General features: G+C 35.4%; 1 protein-coding gene across 2 annotated transcripts; it reads right to left on the bottom strand.

Annotated features, from left to right (window-relative positions):
• Positions 1–3856: 3856 nt before the first annotated feature.
• On the bottom strand, positions 3857–14244 carry LOC113509223 (carboxypeptidase B-like). 2 transcript variants are annotated; one of them, XM_026892545.3, is made up of 5 exons: positions 14112–14244; positions 11985–12194; positions 7122–7224; positions 5850–6161; positions 3857–5187 (listed from the first exon to the last, which is right to left on the bottom strand). In XM_026892545.3, exons 1-5 carry the CDS (start codon positions 14174–14176, stop codon positions 4591–4593), a joined length of 1287 nt encoding a protein of 428 aa, XP_026748346.2. In that variant the 5' UTR covers positions 14177–14244; the 3' UTR covers positions 3857–4590. The 2 variants fall into 2 exon arrangements, with proteins under 2 accessions (XP_026748346.2, XP_052749811.1); XM_052893851.1 differs by lacking the exon at positions 14112–14244 and adding an exon at positions 13004–13155.
• Between the last annotated feature and the right edge of the window lie 94 nt (positions 14245–14338).

The raw sequence follows: 14338 nt of genomic DNA, 5'->3' as shown, positions 1-14338 counted from the left end.
GTTTCCAGTTTATCCGGAAGTCTTCTTATGGGTATGTACGTTGATTACATAATAGCGTTATTCCCGTTACATTATATATTATGGCTGTGTGGCCCCAGCATAGAATGGGCCACCCCTTCCTTTCCCGTGAGTACGGTAAGAGGCGACTAAGGGAACTTATGGTTGAGGGATAGGCAGCAGCGTCCTCTAGAACTTCTCTAAAAGTCTAACTGCGGTTAACTACTGCCAAGCTTGACAACTACTGTCTGAACTCCCCTTACGGGATAGGCTTATGTTCAGCAGTGGACAGTTAATGTTGACAAACGTACAATATATATGTATATGTATATACATATATATATGTATATATTGTACATTTGTCACCATTTAACGACATATCTAGATTTTGGATGTCCATGATAGTTGAAGAAGATGGTAAGAATTCATTAAAATTTCTCATCTGAAAGCACTTCTGAGTGCTCACAACGTCGTACGTAGTTCTTCAGTTGAAATGCACTTTGGCTCATTTTATGCCTTTGCTTTTAACTGGAAGGAGTAACTTTGAGACAAGATTCTAATCTGGGATGCAATTAATCGACTTCAAATGAGAAAGTTATGAATTCATTTTAATTTTTCCAACGGTTTCCAATTAACTGAAAAATTTATTAATTTTAAGAGAGACTTAAAGATTTACTGTGTGGCGTTTAAACGACGTGGTGCAATCCATGTCGTTTAAACCATCCAGAGGGAGACTTTGTACAAATGTCGATTGCTTGGGTACCTCTGTTCCATTCATGTTTCTACGGTGAAGCAGTTGTGTTTGCACGTCTGTGTTTCGGTTTGAAGGGTGGAATATGGCGTGGATTTACAGGGTACAGAGGAATAACACCTGAGTCCTCAGGAATGGCAACGCATGGGGGGTATCATGGGCGAAACAGTATACTCTGTTATGTCTATGGCACTGATTATGTCTATAGGCGACGGTTACCACTTTCCATCAGGTGGGCTGTCAGCTTTTGTGCCATTCTAAGTTGTATAAAAAAAAACGTTGCCAATAAAGAAGAAGGTATGCAAGTACTATTTTCCTGCAAAGGTTTTTTCATCGCATTAAGTCTTAATTGTGTACATAAAATACTAATTTACTTATTTCCCATTCAAAATCTCCGCGCAAAACGCAACAGACGGCGGAATTCCGGTTCGATTATAACCACAAGTAACTTTAACACTTAAATTAGAACAAAACCACAGTTTAACCGTAACTGCAAAGTGGACGGACCGTCACAGTTTACTCAACAACAATTATATCCGATTATAGAGTTTAGTTCAAGTTTTGCACAACTATGCTGCGGTGACAACTACGTAGTCTTTGATATGGTTACACTTTGCTCTCTATGCAAAGTTTGGAATTATAAACATGGGATTTTTAAAATATATATACATAATTATATCTTTTTTATGCAACTTAGAATAGCAAACAAACTGAGGGCCTACCTGATGGAAAATGGTAATCGTCGCCTATAGACATGGACATAACAGAGTATACTGTTTCGGCCATGATACTTCCCAAGCGTTGCCATCCCTAAGGACTCAAGTGTTATTCCTCTGTAGCCTATAAATTCAGTGCCATATCCCACCCTTCAAACTGAAACACAGTTGTGCAAACACAACTGTTTCACGGTTGAAACACGAATGGGACAGAGGTATCCAAGCAAACGACTTTTGTACAACGTCTCACTTTGGTATATATATTTTTGCCTTGCCACAAAATCATTCTTGTGGAATTCGTGAGAATGGACCAATTGGCTTGACTTTTTCCTCGCTTTTCTTCTGTCACTGATGCCCTGTCTGTGTATATCGATGGTGCGGGCGGGGTTATCATTCCATTACATCCAGTACATGAGAGATAATTAAAAAAAAATATATATATAAGGGGTCTTAATAAGAGCAGTAGAAGCTAAAAACTAATTTTTGGAAATTTGGCCTGTCTAGATGTATATATGTTTAATCTGGCATCACGCTAATATCGCACCAAAGTAATTGTAGTTTTCATATTTGAGTTTCTCATATCACATTCCTTGTACCAACTTAAAATCTGGAGTATGTTTTATCGAGAAATGTTATCTACATGTGGTTTAATTCATTAGTTTTCCTACTTCTGAAATACTCGTAAATACGGGCAAGAAATTAGGTAATATTATAAATGTTAAAGCACCTTGACGACGCTAAAAGTTAATAAACAAACCACTATGAAATTTGGCATCCATTAAGAGATGGAGAGGGGCATAAGCTGTCACGCAGTCGAAGCCGCGGGTAAGAACTAGATTTATAAAAATAAAAATACAAATCTCCCTTTCCATAGATAATATCCCGTGAAATATTTCACAATACAACATTTTAAATAGAACACAATACCTTTGTGAAGGTACAGTAATCAGAAAAACCCAAATACTAAATGTGATAAATTTATTTCAAGGTAAACGTGAGATACGTTAATTTTATCACAGTTATTTTGTTCTTATCTATACAGATAATCCACAAATATCTATTGGGAAAGATAAGTTATTCACCTCAGTTTTTTATTGTTAGGTAGGCAAATGAGGACACGGTCCACCTGATGGGAAGTGGCTACCGTCACCTATGAACACTTGTAACGTGAGGGGAGTCGCTGGTGCGTTGCTGGCATTTTAAATGTTTGCAAACAAGCTGACTGCCCTCCTGATGGAAAGTGGTAACCGTCGCATATAGAGATAAGCAGTACCATGGACATAACAGAGTACACTGTTTCGACCATGACACTCCCCATGCGTTGCCATTCCTGAGGAATCAGATATTATTTCTCTGTACCTTGTAAATTTACGCCATCTCCCACCCTTCAAACCGAAACACAGCCATGCGAACACAACTGCTTGACGGTAGAAACACGAATGGGACAGAGGTGTTCAAGCTAACGACTTTTGTACAAAGTCTCCATCTGACCGATTTAAATGCCCCATATTATATTATAAAGTTTACTGGCGAAACCCTGTTCGATTTACAAATTATATACTTATTAAAATCTTAAATGAAATAACATAGTTCAGTACTCGATTACGTAGTATTATATATATATATTTTTTATTTTATTAAAAGAAAAAACAAAACTGAAAATTATTCTCAGTAACTACTTATTTATATTAGCGTGAGCATTGCGTCTGAGCATCTTTCGCTAGATTAGCAAAATATTATATTTTTTGCCTTGCCGCGATCGACTGGTCTAATAGTCACGATCGACCAATTGGTGACCTCTAATATATAGATTAAAAATATGTATAAATATCATCAATCAAGTCACAGCTCTACTCTCAGTTGGTTTGAATAGAATATTTTGAATTGGTAATAGATCAGCGCTGCGCTCAAAACTTTCCCCAGGCACGATGCGAAAATTTCAATTAAATCCGAAAGTTTACTTGCACCAGAGTCTAAACCACTGAATATGTTAATTTACTCTTTAACTTTAATTATCGGGGAAATATCTTGATTCACTTTGAACTCTTTAACGCGTAATGGTTTTAATATATAAAATCATGAAATAGTCATGTGATTAATTGTAAATAGATACTGAGTAATAATTGTGTCATATATATATATTTTTTTTACAAAACAGGTAATTCCTTATAGTTTCTTGTAATCCTGAAAATATTTTTTAATTACATTTCAAAATATTTCATTATAAATCAATAAATACAATGACATAAGTATTTTATCGCAAGCATTATGTTAATATATATATATATATATATATATATATATATATATATATATATATATATATATATATATATATATATATATATATATATATATATATTATTTAATGTTTTTAAATGATAAACTTCACATTCAAAACTCATTTGTATTCTAAACAAGTTTGTAATTCAGTGAAATGGTCCTGTTAGAGGAATTCATATTATTATGAATTCCTGTAACCCCATCAGGGATTAGGGATTTCAGGATAATAGTATGCCTAGCAAATGAGAACGTATGTACTCGTAACTATACATATAGATCAGAGACAGAAAAAAATAAATGAAGTATTAAACATGACCACATTCTCAAGGAACCCTTGCATTAGTATTCCGTGTCCGTGTTCGTGGAACCATTAATTCGTGTCCAGACATATTTTTTCATGGACCCTCGGAGACAGGACAGTTAACTCGATTCCTACATCAGTTACTAACTTTTTTTTTACTATTTTAGACATAATTTTCTCATGCCTTCACTTTTGCCAAAGAATATTTCACAGTAAATTCAAGGTCTAAAATCAATGTAGAAATTAGAATAAGTAAACTGAAATGGCAAAATGTTGATAATATAGCTCAATGATATGTGATATGGAAGTAAAGTTCTTGGGTACACATACACATTTGCTCTATATACAGATGCAGTCTGCAACAACCTTTCACTTGATAAAGTGCTGGTCTCAAATATACAGGCGACTCAGAAGCATTACTTATAACATTCTATTCGAGAAGCCTAACTTCAGCAGCAGTGTTCAAGTTGTCGCGTCTGAATTGATAATGACATTGAGATATAGATAAAGTAAAACAAATACATTTTGATTCCGTTTTACATTTATTTTACGTATAATTCACCAGCTAATTTTGCACCTGCAACAAACCCTTCCCAAGTTTCAGAACATACCTGTTCTATGTAACTTGGATCTAAATTAAACCCTTCAAAACTCATACCGAGACCAGGTAACTCAATGGTGTAGGTTAAAGGGACGCCGATAGAATGCGCATAGTCTTCAGAAGCCCCAGCCGTTGCATATCCGATAACAAGGAAAGAATTACCAACAACGTATTCCGGGAATTCAGATAGAGATTTAGCATGAATTGCATCAGCCATTGCTGAGCCAACTCTATGGAGGTCTACGGAGTTATTGGACAAGGTGCCATTGTTTCCCCATGGGTAAAGGATCATACTTCCATAACTATGCATGGTGATGTACAAAGTTATTCTGTTAAGATGTTCATGAAGAATATCTCTGACAACTCTTGTCTCTACTTCTGAGAATGGTTCACTACCAGCATATGTATCGGCACAAGGACTATTGTCAGTTCCAACTGTGTTCCAAAGGAAGTCGTAGTTGCGGTTGCCGTCTACTCCAGGGCAGGTAATGCTTGAAGGATCTTGGTTAATTGAACGTGTCTTTCGCCAGAAACGGGCCTAAAATAGAATGACATTAAATTAAAATAGAATGCCAAGTATGGCATAAAAATTTAGTTATATATTTTTGTGCAAAATTCCTTGTGAGATAGACAGAGTGAATTACTTTACTTAATAAATGATGAAGCAAGAGATGCTTTTAAAAATTAAGTCAATTAATATAAATAAATCCTACATTATTATGTAGTAATATAGTATCACAGCAAACTGTAGGATTGGGGTAAAGAAGGTCCCCATAAAAGGAGCATATTAGCAGACCATTACCACCTTTGCCACTTTGTTTGGTACAGGGTTTTAATTCCAGCTCTTCTTCTTTTATAGTTTTGTATATCCCTAATCTCCTTAGTTCATTTATAGCAGATATTGCATTTTCATTCACATGTGGATTTCCACTACTGGGCAAACGTCTCGCCAAACTGCTTGCAGCTTTTACGATCGCTAGTCAAGGACTATTAGTTTTTGGGGAATAGATGGAAATCGTCTTTTTATCGTGTAAGGTGCCTTTGAATTTGCTACTTTAAATTTACAGGACGCTAATATTAACAGATTTTGCTCCATCTATTGTTTGGCATGAGTCTCACGTAACTTGCTCATGTAATATTACTTTATTAATGATATCTCTATGAATATATTCATATATTTTTGTTTATCTATATACTCACGTTAGTAAATGTGTATTTATATCCATCAGGATTAACGACCGGTAAAAGGATCCAATCAAAATCATCCAAGAGTTCTGGTTCTGTTACGTTTTCTACAAGCTTGTGAATAGCCCAAGTGACGGTGGGTGGTGCAATCCATTCTCTGGCGTGGATACCACCGTCGATAAATATAACTGGTTTACTGGTATCGTTGAAGTTGGTGGTAGATATCTTCAAGTATTGAATAGGGTGTCCCTCAAAGGAATTGGCGGGGGATACTAGAGTGACTTTATCCGGATAACGATTAGCAATGTCAACGAGATATGTGTTAATCTGAAAGTAATTTGTATTAGTAATCATTGTAGTTAGTATTTTAGTTAAAATACGTTTATTAATAAGAATACTCTTAAATATCATTGTACATAATTACACGACGCTATCTGGCAATAAACTTAGCAAAGTTATATTATGAGTACTAGATAACAAATGGTTAGGTTACATCATATACGTATACATATGTCTTGATCAAACACAATTTTAATTATTTCTCCCCATCTAAAGGTTGCCTACTGTTGCCTCTTTATTTCTCTTTTATGTAATTAAGTATTAATTTTGTTTGTGTACATTTTGTTTCTTTTACATCTTTATCCTTTTTTAAACGAAACAACAAAGACTTTTCGTTCATTCATTCATATAGTATTGTAATATGTTAAATTGCTGTATCACCAAAGTCCTCAAATTATAGGTAGGTAGGTTATATTCATTCCAAAGGTTGACTGGTAGAGAATACTACTAGCAGTAAGTCGGCCTTTTGTATCATTCTTTTATTTGGTCAATAAAGTTATTTAAATAAATAAATATCAGACCGTACAAGAGTTCTTTTTTTTTATGCAACTTAGAATGGCAAACAAGCTGACGGCCCACCCGATGGAAAGTGGTAACCGTCGCCTATAGATATGAGCAGTACCATGGACATAACAGAGTATACTGTTTCGCCCATGATACCCACCATGCGTTGCCATTCCTGAGGACTGGGGTGTTATTCCTCTGTACCCAGTAAATTCACGCCATATCCCACCCTTCAAACCGAAACACAGCCATGCAAACACAACTGCTTCACGGTTGAAACACGAATGGGACAGAGGTACCCAAGCAATCGACTTTTGTACAAAGTCTCCCGCTGGTTACGATTGAATAACTGATTGCGTTATGAGGTAACAAATATAAAAAATATAACCGAATTCAGAATCTTCTTTTTTATTAAGTAGGTTGAAGAGGAACATTTATACTTACAATTTCTAACTCTTGATAATTATCATAGGGTAATTCTTTCTTGCCTCTTGCCAGATTTTCTTTCTTTTTTGCTTGGATAAGTATATCGTCCTTATCAAGAGCTCTGAAACATGGACAATGCAATAAGCCTATATTATGATTGTGCTTTTAAACTCCTTTTAAACAGGGACAATAAAAAACATCTATTACCTTGTAATTGTTTATATTTATAATAAGTTTACTATTGTAATCTTTTGGAGGAAACAATAAAGAGTATCTATCTATCTATCTATTCAAATAATTTGTTTTATTTGTTTTTCAATGGCACGAAAATTGATAGTCCATTTGATGAAAGGTGGTAACTGGAGCATATAGATATATAAATAACAATATACTCTGTTATGTCCATGGTACTGCTCATGTCCATTGGCGACGGTTACCACTTTCCATCAGGTGGGCCGTCAGCTTGTTTGCCATTCTAAGTAGCATAAAAAAAGACATAAATAGCATCACGGATGATGGTGAAGTAAGGTTCTTGAATGGCGATCCCGTATGAGCAAACGCAGTGTACGACGATCATTAGATGGAGTGATGACCTCAAATGCATTGCAGGGAGTCAGTGGACGCAGGTGCCTCCCCATGGCAGTTATGGCTGTTCATGGAGAAGCCTATGTTCAGCAGTGGACAGATAATGGCCGAGATAATAATAATGATATTAGTGATCGGGATTTTTTTTTTAAAAATCGGTCAAGTACTTTTGACTTTGTAATGCGTTTACAAACAAATAATTTCTTTTTATAATATTAATATAGATAATATAGAATAAAATTGTTATTCGTGTCTGTATGTTACACCGTTTAAATATTCTAAACAACGCAATGGATTTTGATGGGTTTTATTGTCATTCAATTTTTTTTTTATATTGAGGTTTTGTTTGTACAATAGATCTTAATCTTATATAGATAGAGCATCGAGCCTAAAAAACGAGTCAACTTCTTGTCATCTAATTGTCAAATTAGCTGTCTCGTTTTTTTATCAGTATTCTACTATATATAATTACGCATAAAATGTATCTTGCCGTATTATTTAATAAATATAATGAGTATCTACGCATTAAATCAATCCCTAAAGAATTCAAAGAATTAGGTCTTAAACAATTCAAACAAACCTTGTCGAAGTGGCTCTTAAAAAAGTGTTTCTACACGGTAAGGGAATTTATTGAGTATAGACGTGATAATATTTAGTGTATGATACTTGACATAAATGTGAGCTGTGACATACTCGTATTGTGTTTCATTCATTCCATTCGTGTTTCAACCGTGAAGCAGTTGTGTTTGCATGGCTGTGTTTCGGTTTGAAGGGTGAGATATGGCAGTGAATTTACAGGGTACAGAGGAATAACATCTGAGTCCTCAGGAATGGCAACGCATGGGGGGTATCATGGGCGTAACAGTATACTCTGTTATGTCCATGGTACTGCTCATGTCTATAGGCGACGGTTACCACTTTCCATCAGATGGGCCGTCAGCTTGTTTGCTATTCTAAGTTTAAAAAAAAAATTGTACAAATTGAATTCAAATCTATATATTATTGTATTTGTTACTTGTATGTGATTATTATTTGACATTGGCACCTTAAAAAGATTATTAAAAAGATTCATAAATTATAATACAAAATATATATAGAAGTTATAAAGGAATCACTCATAAATATTTATCACGCAGAATTGTATGGAAAAGATGATGCGTTTTTCTTGAAGCATTTGTATGGAGACACTCTATCTATTTAATCTAAGATCTTAATTTGCTAACACACGAAGCCGCGGCGAGATGCTAGTTTATAAATAGAGAGAGTAGATATTTTTTCTCGAAATTTGTAGTTTTCATGGGATTTTCGTCTGCTATTTATTGAAAGAAATCCTCAACCGTTGTAGTGTCCATCAAACTTTATTAGCCGGATCAAATTAAATTAAACTTGAAGGGTTCGATTATTTTTCGTAAATGCCGTCTTGCCAATTGTTAAAATTAATTGGACCATCTTCGATACGACCTTGGCGTTTAAAACAGGCATCTGTTATACATATATATCGCTCCGATATCTATATTCAGTATATATTTCCTCTAAATTTTATGGCGGTATACAGGTTCATTACCTCATATCGGTCGGGGATCTCCATTAATTATATATATATATATATATATATGAAAAAAAAACAATATATAGATATTGCTTGGAAAAAAATATTTTATTTCATTTTAACCAACTTCAAAAAAGGAGAAAATTCCCAATCAAGTCGAACTCAACATCTAAAGTCTGTAATTTATAAATGCATCTGTAAAATTCTTTTGTAACTAAAAAAAATATACATTCAAATTGGTCCTATAGAAATTTCATTAATATCGTTTGAGTAGTTTGTTTTCATCAAAATTACCCTTTATAATATAATATGGGTGAAATAAGTACCCACAAGCATTTAAAATTAATTTCATTCCAATATTTTCAAAAAAGTGAAAAAAAGGTCACTTAAGAAATGTGTATTTAGATTGCAGACGTACAGGTAAAAAAATGCAATGTCGAATAAGACCAGTATCGTCGTCATAATACTTATGCATCTTAATTGTGTATTTAAGTTTAAATAAATAAATAAATATTTTTCTCAAACATACTTGGAAATGTGAGCATTATTTTGATAATCTTCTTAGAGATAAATCAAAATTGCCGTATTGGCCAGATACATACGGGCAGCAGCCGGCAAAAGTTTTATGAAAATCCATATCTGTCGTGTTTTGCGGCCAGATAAATTACTATGTAAACTCATATCTGTCCTGTAATTTAAAAATGGAATGACCTTTTACTTCAAAACATGGCTGCCAAGAAGTTAATAATAAAAGGTTTTATTTAAATTTCGAACTGGCTTGCAAATAGAAAGTTGTTTATTGAAAAAAAAACAAAGGAAAATTATGGCGCGTGAAAAATTATTATTGTTCGTTATTCGTCATTGAATTTAAAAAGTAAAATTGTGTTTTTGATTTCCGCGCATTGTTTGAGAAAAGTACTATACAAGCTTTGGCTGCAACTAGGCATTGATGGACTCACGTACGTTCGCACGTTTGTCCATCAATGCCTCAGTTGCTGGCCGCTGCAATAATGTACTATTATGGGCAGGCTAAACGCAAAAAAGATATTTTTTTTTATGATACTGTCATTGTAAAGTGCGATAATTTATTCAGTTTGTTCTTTTCAGTTTTGGTTGTAATGTTTTATGTATTTGTTGTTAAGCGTGTTGAGTCTCCCATCCGAGAAATAGGTATTGGCGACCCGCACGCATGCTAAAGGTAAAGGAGTTAAGGGGCCGCCTGAAAATCAGCGCTATATAAGTACTTCTCGCTGGAGTTGTACATATTATATATAGCAACAGCTGAGGCGGCTCCTGTTACCAGCAACATTAATTGTTTTTTTTTTATTGTTTTAATTTTTTTATACAACTTAGAATGGCAACCAAGCTGACGGCCCACCTGATGGAAAGTGGTAACCGACGCCTATAGACATAAGTAAGTAGCATGGACATAACAGAGTATACTGTTTCGCCCATGATACCCCTCCATGCGTTGCCATTTCTGAGGATTCAGGTGTTATTCCTCCGTACCCAGTAAATTCACGCCATATCCCACCCTTCAAACCGAAACACAGTCATGCAAACACAACTGCTTCATGGTAGAAACACGAATGGGACAGAGGTACCCAAGCAATCGACTTTTGTACAAAGTCTCCCTCTGGTTATTTTCTTAATATTGGTAATAAAGGTTATCTATCTATCTATCTATCTATCTAAACGTGTTTATCTGCCTGTCTATTAATTACACTTAGCTAATTCACGCTTTTGATAAATTATAATGACGTGTTAACGACGTGTCAATTAATCAACGTCAGTGATACGCCCGCTGTATTGATATTCCCTTTATTTTTGAATGAAAGTTAATAAAAATCGAATTGTGCTTTTTTTTAAACAGCACAAGCTTATGTTTAAATCCACCTACGAGTGTTTCCCTACTATTAACTTTTCGAATGAAACAGGCTAATCTCTTTTTTTTTAATGGCGTGTCAAAACAAAAAATTTGGGTCTTTAAAAATTTTTAATATTTTATGTATCTTGCAGCTTCACCAGCGTAAATTAGCACATAAAGTATTAAGTTATGTACTAAGTTAGTATATAAACTACTCGCGTACCAAATTTCAATCAAATACATTCAGTAGTTTTTGCGTAAAGGACTAACAAACATTCGTTTCCATCCGTCCATTCATCGTTACAAATCTGTGCATTTATTACACGTATATTAATAGGATAGACTAGGTTTAGATTGACTTTTTTATTTTTTTATACATCTTAGAATGGCAAACAAGCTGACGGCCCACCTGATGGAAAGTGGTAACCGTCGCCTATAGACATGAGCAATACCATGGACATAACAGAGTATACTGTTTCGCCCATAAGACCCTCCATGCGTTGCCATTCCTGAGGACTCAGGTGTTATTCCTCTGTACCCTGTAAATTCACGCCATATCCCACCCATCAAACTGAAACACAGCCATGCAAACACAACTGCTTTACGGTAGAAACACGAATGGGACAGAGGTACCCAAGCAATCGACTTTTGTACAAAGTCTCTCTCTGGTAGCTGTCACGCTTGAAGGCGGATTGGCAACCGTAGTAAGGCTTTGGAGATGTTTTAAGAAGGACGCTGCTGCCCGTCCCTCGCGCTCCGTTTGTTGCCTCTTACGACATCCACGGGGGAGGAAGGGATAGCCTATTCTATGCCGGGACCACATACTCTTAATTAGTATAAAATATTCAATGTAAAGGTCTAAGTTAATACTTTAACTTACGTTTTCACATCGGCCGAATGGATCCTGTACTCGATTCCTTTTTCTTCTAACATCTTCGTGAAACCATCCTGCTGTTCAGGTTTGATGAGTACAAGGCCTTCCCGCTTTAAGATTGGACGGCTTAGGACATCTGCTTCGAAGTCTTGTAGTATTGCGCCTATTGCTCGGAGTTGATCTTGGGAATTAGGGCTTATGTAGTAGGATCTCCACCTGAAATGTATTTAGTTATTTTATTAAAACAAATATACAGCTTTGACATCACTTATGAAAGTATTATTTCTTGTCACCACATTTATCATATCAACTCTTAATTGTCCACTGCTATACATCAGCTTCCTCCTAAAGTGGTTTTGCCAGTAGTTGCCACGCTTGGCAGGCAATTTGGCGACCGCAGTTAGGTTTTGGAGATGTTTTAAGAGAAACGCTGCTGCCCATCCCTCGCCCTCCTTTAGCCGTCTTCCACATTTACGATACCCATAAGAGAGGGATGGTCTATTCTGTGTGTTCGCGTGGTCCCACACAAGTTTTATTACATATAGGGACATTTTGTACAAAAGTCGTTTGCTTGGGTACTTCTGTCCCACTCCAGTTTCTGCCATGAAGCAGCTAGCAGAGCCACCTTAAATGTGTTTCGGATTTAAAGATACAGAGGCATAACAACGTAGTCCTCAGGAATGGCAATGCATGAGGGGTATCATGGGCGATACAGTATACTCTGTGACGTCTATGCTACCAAACCACTTTAGTTTATAAACAAAGCCATGAGTAATATAATTTACTATGCACTATAACATATTTCACGTGATTAAATAATTTTAAACGCGAAAGGTGGATTTAAATTTAATTTCCAAACAGCATGGAATAATAGTTCAAAAAAAGGGGAAGAAGGGATTGTTAGTAATGGGGATTAGTAGACCCATTGCTAGCAATATACCCTTTTAGGTCGACCTCCTCGTGGTTTCCCCTAGAAATCATCGTGATTGATTTATTGTTAAATTCGTCACGATGGGCTAACTGACCTGCTTCATCCTCACCTACATATCATCCTTCACTGGTGCTCCGCCAGCGTATACCGTTAGCGCAGGCGGGGTTACCATTTCATTATCACTCATGAAAAAAGAATAGTTAAAACAAACAGTTAACAGAGTTTTAACATATTCGAAAATAATATTCGAATATCCGACCGATATGGGCGATATCGAAATGGGTACTGATCTTTTATCCGCTATCAATGTCTAGAGAAACCCGATATATAGATATGGGATCGATATTCATATTACTCAAGCGTAAAGACTAAAATAATCTTTGACGCAAAATATACCATTCGTGTTTCAACCGTGAAGCAGTTGTGTTTGCATGGCTGTGTTTCGGTTTGAAGGGTGGGATATGGCGTGAATTTACTGGGTACAGAGGAATAACACCTGAGTCCTCAGGAATGGCAACGCATGGGGGGTATCATGGGCGAAACAGTATACTCTGTTATGTCCATAGTACTGCTCATGTCTATAGGCGACGGTTACCACTTTCCATGAGATGGGCCGTCAGCGTGTTTGTCATTCTAAGTTGTATAAAAAAAATTACCGATGGATTTTAATGAAATTTGGTACATTGAAAGGTTATATACTAACTTAGTACACAGGATACTTTATGTGCTTACTAATTTACGTAAATGGAGCCGCGGAATATAGTGTTTATTATAATTAAGGATTGTGTCTCACAAAAAGACTGACTTCAATTGTGACAAAACTAATTATTTTAATCTAAAAATTGAACTACTAAACCGATTTTGATAAAACTTCTATGGAATCAACCAGTAAGTATATCCTTTCGAATAAAAAAAGAATTTTCCAAATCGGTTTAGAATTGACGGGGATATGACGTGACAAATACAAAGAAAAATACAACCGAAATGAGAATACTCTATTTTTTTTAAGTCGGTTGAAAAGAACGCAGAATAACATATGTTCACAAATAGATAAGAACTTAATAATAGTTTTAAAACACATTTGGTTCATTTACACTGGACAAAAATATAAAATATATATATAAGAGAACTAAGAATTTATAGCTTTGTCTAAATCCATCTTGAATTGTTAGCAATTTTACTATCTAAAGTCACTGATTTACCTCATATATTGTTCGTGTTTGGCACAAACAATCGTACAAAGAAAAAACACTGTCCAAAACTTCATTTCAACGAGCGATGCAATAGTTTGTGTTGTCTAATTCAACTAAAATCCCAAATGTACTCACAGTGAAATAGTGCTGCACTTACAGATGGGCAAAGCACCGGGTTTAAACCCGGTGCTTTGGTAAAAACCCAATAAACACCCATAAACTCCCATAATCACCCA

The sequence above is a fragment of the Galleria mellonella genome, unplaced genomic scaffold, assembly GCF_026898425.1.
Source record: "Galleria mellonella isolate WM207_F2 unplaced genomic scaffold, CSIRO_AGI_GalMel_v1 utg184, whole genome shotgun sequence".
NCBI classification, from domain to species: Eukaryota; Metazoa; Arthropoda; class Insecta; order Lepidoptera; family Pyralidae; genus Galleria; species Galleria mellonella.
This window is presented reverse-complemented; position numbering and strand designations above follow the sequence as displayed.

What these genes read in the sequence shown, in the direction of transcription:
- LOC113509223 (XM_026892545.3), bottom strand. Translation starts at nt 14,176, where the DNA reads ATGAAGTTTTGGACAGTGTTTTTTCTTTGTACGATTGTTTGTGCCAAA. An exon ending in CATTCGGCCGATGTGAAAAC is followed by an intron (nt 7,225 to 11,984) that starts GTAAGTTAAAGT and finishes TCCATGTTTCAG; the next exon opens with AGCTCTTGATAAGGACGATA. An exon ending in ATAAATACACATTTACTAAC is followed by an intron (nt 5,188 to 5,849) that starts GTGAGTATATAG and finishes ATTCTATTTTAG; the next exon opens with GCCCGTTTCTGGCGAAAGAC.